Here is a 4367-nt window from a genome sequence, read left to right on the forward strand (position 1 = left end):
GCTTGGACCCTTGGCCCCTGGTCACCAGAGTCCCTTAGAGCCAGTATCCCATCCAGGGAGGGGGACGGGGAGGCAGTGCCTCCCACACTGGCCTAGGCTGCGCTAGCCAGGGACACGAGGATGAACCCCAAGAAGATGATAGAAGCCCCCACGTGGGGTCCCTCCCTCTCCTCCTGAAGTCCCTGGGGCCAGGGGGAGGAGAGGGCACAGGAGGCCGGGGGCTGGCAGGTGCATGGTGCCCCGCCTCTCCCTCCCCCACCCCGCCCCCTCCCCAAGGTCCCACCCCTTCCCCACTGGACCCCCCCCCCCGAACATCCTTCCCAGGCCACACCCCTCCCATCTGTCCCTCCCAGGCTCCGCCCCCTCCCTCCCATGCCCCTCCCAGCAAGACCACAGGACAGCGTGTTGCTTGTGTCACCTGCTCTTTATTGGCTGCCGTGGGTGACCAGAGTCCCCAGCAGCGGCACTACGTAGAGGAAGGGTGGAGGAAGAGGGTCTGAGAGAAGAGGCGCCGGAGAAGGTGGGCGGGGCCACGGCCAGGGTGTCAGGACGCCCCCGGCCCCACTGCAGTCCGGAAGCCATCAGAGTGTCACTAGCGGTGTTCTCAGGGCCTGGTCACCTCCTGCTTTGACCTCTCACCAGCAGCCCCAGGACGAGGCCTCACGGAGCAGGGGACCACCACCACCCTGGGTGCCCCTCTCTCAAACCCTCACTCCCCTGAGGAGATGAGCGGGAAGGGAAGGGAAGGGAAGGGAAGGAAGACGAGCCCCACGCCTGTTCTGGGGTCCCCCTGGCCCGGGTACCAGGGAGCCTCGGTGGGGGCAGCGGGCTCAGGACGAGGGCGCCGAGCTGGGCTTCTCCTCCCGGGACACGGGGATGGCTCGCTCGCTGTGGCCAGCGTCCAGGCCGGACTGCACCTTGGGGCCGGAGAAGGTGAGCATGCCGTCCGCAGAGAGCGAGCAGGACAGCGCCGACTGGTCCACGTTGGAAGGCAGGCGGTAGCGCCGGTGGAACTCGCGGGAAATGTAGCCGTGGTCGTCCTGGGCGGAGGCCGGGGGAGGTGCCGTCAGAGGCAGTGCAGCGGCGTGGGGGGAGGGGCACGCGTCCCCCAAGGCCCAGACCCCTCCCGGGAGGCACAATTAACCCCCCTGGAACCTCGGCCTGGCCTCCCTGCCTCCACAGAGGGGCCGTGACCTCAGACCTTCCTGGGGCGCCCACGGCCCTGGGGTCGCCACTGTTTCCACTCACCGCGGTGCCCCCAAATGGGGTGAACCTGCCCTGCACCTGTGCCCTGGCTGTGCCCTCTGAGAATCCAGCCTGGCACCCCCTGGAAAGCTCCCCACTCCCGTGGACACCCTGACTCCCCCACCCTGGACTCGTCCTCTGGCCTGGGCTGAGGGGGCTGCAGAGGAAGGGTTTGGGGGTGCCCCTCCCCGAGCTGCCGCAGCCAGGAACAGACAACCCGGCCAGGAGTTGCTCGGCCTCAGCCAGGAGGCTGCACACAGGCCCCCCTCTGCTTGCCCGTCGTGGGACCCCGTCTGGGCTTCCAGCTCCACCCCAGGTGCTGCCTCCGCCTGCCCCGGTGCCAGGGGCTCCCATGTGGCAGAGTGGGTGACTGCAGAGGGAGATCCCCTGCCCACCACCTGAGCTCGGCCAGCCAGTGACCCAGGACACCAGGTACTGGCCGCAAAGGGGCCCTGGGAGCTGGCCATGTCCCTGCGGGCAGGCCCTGGGGGCAGCCGTTTGCCAAGGGCTCTGTGCAACCCTGCTGGCTTGGGCCTGCTCTCCCCAGCTCCTTGCTAACCCCACCCTGCTACTCGGATGGTTTGGGTGGGGCTGGGGGCAGCGGGGAGCAGCCGTGGCCGAGGCTCCGGGGCCCCGCGAGGGCTCCTGTCCCCATCCCCGCGCCCCCGCACCTGTCTCTCGTTGTGTTTGCCGTGGATCTCAACGAAGTCTTCCTGCACCTTCACGGTGAGGTCCTCAGGCGAGAAGTGCTTCACGTCCAGGAAGATGACGAACTTGTCCCGGTCGGACCGCACCTGGAGGCCAGACCCGCGTGTGACTCCCAGCCGCCCCCTCCCACGCGCCAGGCCGGACCCGTGTGTGACTCCCAGCCGCCCCCTTCCACGCGCCAGGCCGGACCCGTGTGTGACTGCCCAGCCACCCCCTTCCACACGCCAGGCCGGACCCGCGTGTGACTGCCAGCTGCCCCCTCCCACGCGCCAGGCCAGACCCGCGTGTGACTGCCCAGCCGCCCCCTTCCACGCGCCAGGCCAGACCCACGTGTGACTCCCAGCCGCCCCCTTCCACAAGCCAGGCCGGACCCATGTGTGACTGCCCAGCCGCCCCCTTCCACGCGCCAGGCCAGACCCGTGTGTGACTGCCAGCTGCCCCCTCCCACGAGCCAGGAGGGACAGAGACCGCCGCTGGGTCCCCGGACGCCACGCTCAGCTGCTCTCCAGAGCCGGGTGGGGCGGGCGGTGCCGCTGGCGGCTGTGTGCTTGGCGGGGGCTGACTGGCAGGTTATGGGTTAACTCGCCGGTGAAGGGCTGGCTGGTTAGGGGCTACCAGCTGGTTAAGGGCTGACCGGCTAGTTAAGGCTGACTGGCTGTTTGTGAGCTACCAACGGGTTAAGTGCTGACCGGCTAGTTGAGGGCTGACTGGTTATGGGCTAACTCGTTGGTTATAGGCTGACTGCCGGCTGTGCTAAGCTCCTGTCCTGTTGTCTCTGCCCGGGGCCTGGGCTCACAGGCCACCGTGGCACCCAGAGCCCTCACACCGCTCTCCTGCCTGCAGCTCGGGCACCCCTGCACCGCAGCAGTTGGGGAAACTTAGCCCAGCCGTGGCACCGTCCCCCGGCTGAGGGTGGGGAGGAAGGCGGCTCTCGCGGCCTCTCTGCTGCTGGGGGCTCCCTGAGGGCCCTGGCTGGAGCCCCGCTCCCAACCCGCACCCGGGCTTCCTGTGCTGACGGAGAGCGGCCCCCGGGAGCTCGCACTGGCATCGGATTTGCCTTGCCAGGGTTGTTCTTGGGGTCTCCAGCATGAGGCTGGCGCGTTAGAGACCACATACGGGTCATGAGCTGATGGAGGGAAAGACAGCGGTCGGCGCCGGGCGCCCTCCTCCTCTGGCCCCTGGCAGGGGTGCAGGAGGCTGCGCTGCCAGGCCCCCGGGCTGGGCGGCCATCCCCACAGGCTCCGTGGAACAAGCCTGCGGCGGCTCTCCGGAAGTCCCTAGGTCTGCCGCACCCGCCGGGGCGCTTACCTCGGAGATGCCGGAGTCCAGCACGGTGCGGAAGAGGGACTGGCGGTAGTAGGGGCTGATGGTGGACGACAGGAAGGGCAGCAGGTCGTACTCGAAGAGGCCCTCGCCGAAGAACTGGTCGAACAGCCGGCTGGGGTAGAAGGGCCCCAGGGTGCGCTTGAACCAGGGGTGCTGGATGGTGACGTCCATGGCCGGCGGTGCTGCTGCGGGGAGCGGAGGCTGGAGAGGAGTGGAGCAGGGGCTGCTAGGCAGTGCAGTGGACAGCCGGGGCGCCGGCCCTGCTTTATACGCCCCGGGAGAATGGAGGCATTAAGGGGGATTTCTCGGGAAAGGCATGAGCTCATGCGGGAGCTGCACGGTCAGCAACCCCGCGGGGCCGGCCCCGCACCCCAGCCCCGGGAGGCCTGTGCTGACCAGCACGGGGCCTGGGCTCCGGTCAGCCTGCCTGGGCGCCTCGGGCCACCAGGGCGACAAGGAGCCACTCTGCCCTCCCCGCCTCGCCCCATGGGGCCGGGGCCAAGCTGGTGTTCCAGCTACTAGGGGTGGGGGCGTCACGGCCAGCGACAGAGCTGCGCCTTGGCCCTCTGTCCTGTGTGGCCCTCACGGTGGGGGCGGCGCCCACCTGTTTCCTGGACGTGGGGGACCCAGAAGCTCACGCTGCTTCCCACAAGCAGAGTTGCCTCTCTTACGGAAGCCTTGGGGGTGACGGAAAGCACAGAGAAGAGACCAAAGGGACCTGGCAATTCTGGCCCCAGGGGAAGCTTCTCCCGGGGTCAGGTGCATCCCTGGGAGGCCCCGTCGCCTGCGAAGCCTGGCCCCAACGCATGACCGTGCTGTGACTGTCCGTGTCACCCACACAGTGCCCTGCCACGGGCCAGGCCTGTGGCCGGGGAGGCTCGCATGTTGGGGATCCCTCCCTTGGAAGTCTGGGGGTACTCCTGGTCCTCCGGCCTGCTGGCTGCCACCCCCGCGGCACAGGGCAGTGCCGGACCACACCCCGCCCCGGGCTGGCTTTCGAAAGCACCCTCCGGACAGTGGCTTCGTCCTGCCCATTTCACGTGCCCCAGACCCTGGCCCAGCTGGGGGTCGGCGTCCATCTCTCGTTT

At 68.9% G+C, this 4367-nt stretch overlaps 1 protein-coding gene across 3 annotated transcripts; it reads right to left on the reverse strand.

The window, feature by feature from the left end:
* Window positions 1–830: 830 nt before the first annotated feature.
* On the reverse strand, window positions 831–3450 carry CRYAA (crystallin alpha A). Of its 3 annotated transcripts, none has more exons than XM_062175129.1 (4): window positions 3262–3450; window positions 3011–3079; window positions 1917–2039; window positions 831–1040 (listed from the first exon to the last, which is right to left on the reverse strand). In XM_062175129.1, exons 1-4 carry the CDS (start codon window positions 3448–3450, stop codon window positions 831–833), a joined length of 591 nt encoding a protein of 196 aa, XP_062031113.1. The 3 variants fall into 3 exon arrangements, with proteins under 3 accessions (XP_062031113.1, XP_062031108.1, XP_062031119.1); XM_062175124.1 differs by having other exon boundaries at window positions 2996–3079; XM_062175135.1 differs by lacking the exon at window positions 3011–3079.
* Between the last annotated feature and the right edge of the window lie 917 nt (window positions 3451–4367).

This window comes from Lepus europaeus, chromosome 2, assembly GCF_033115175.1.
Source record: "Lepus europaeus isolate LE1 chromosome 2, mLepTim1.pri, whole genome shotgun sequence".
NCBI classification, from domain to species: domain Eukaryota; kingdom Metazoa; phylum Chordata; class Mammalia; order Lagomorpha; family Leporidae; genus Lepus; species Lepus europaeus.

Coding starts and splice junctions, on each gene's coding strand:
- CRYAA (XM_062175124.1), bottom strand. CDS start 3,450: ATGGACGTCACCATCCAGCACCCCTGGTTCAAGCGCACCCTGGGGCCC. Junction 2,040..2,995: donor GCAAGGCAAATCCGATGCCA/GTGCGAGCTCCC, acceptor TCTGGCCTCCAG/GTGCGGTCCGACCGGGACAA. Junction 1,041..1,916: donor GCAAACACAACGAGAGACAG/GTGCGGGGGCGC, acceptor GCCTCCGCCCAG/GACGACCACGGCTACATTTC.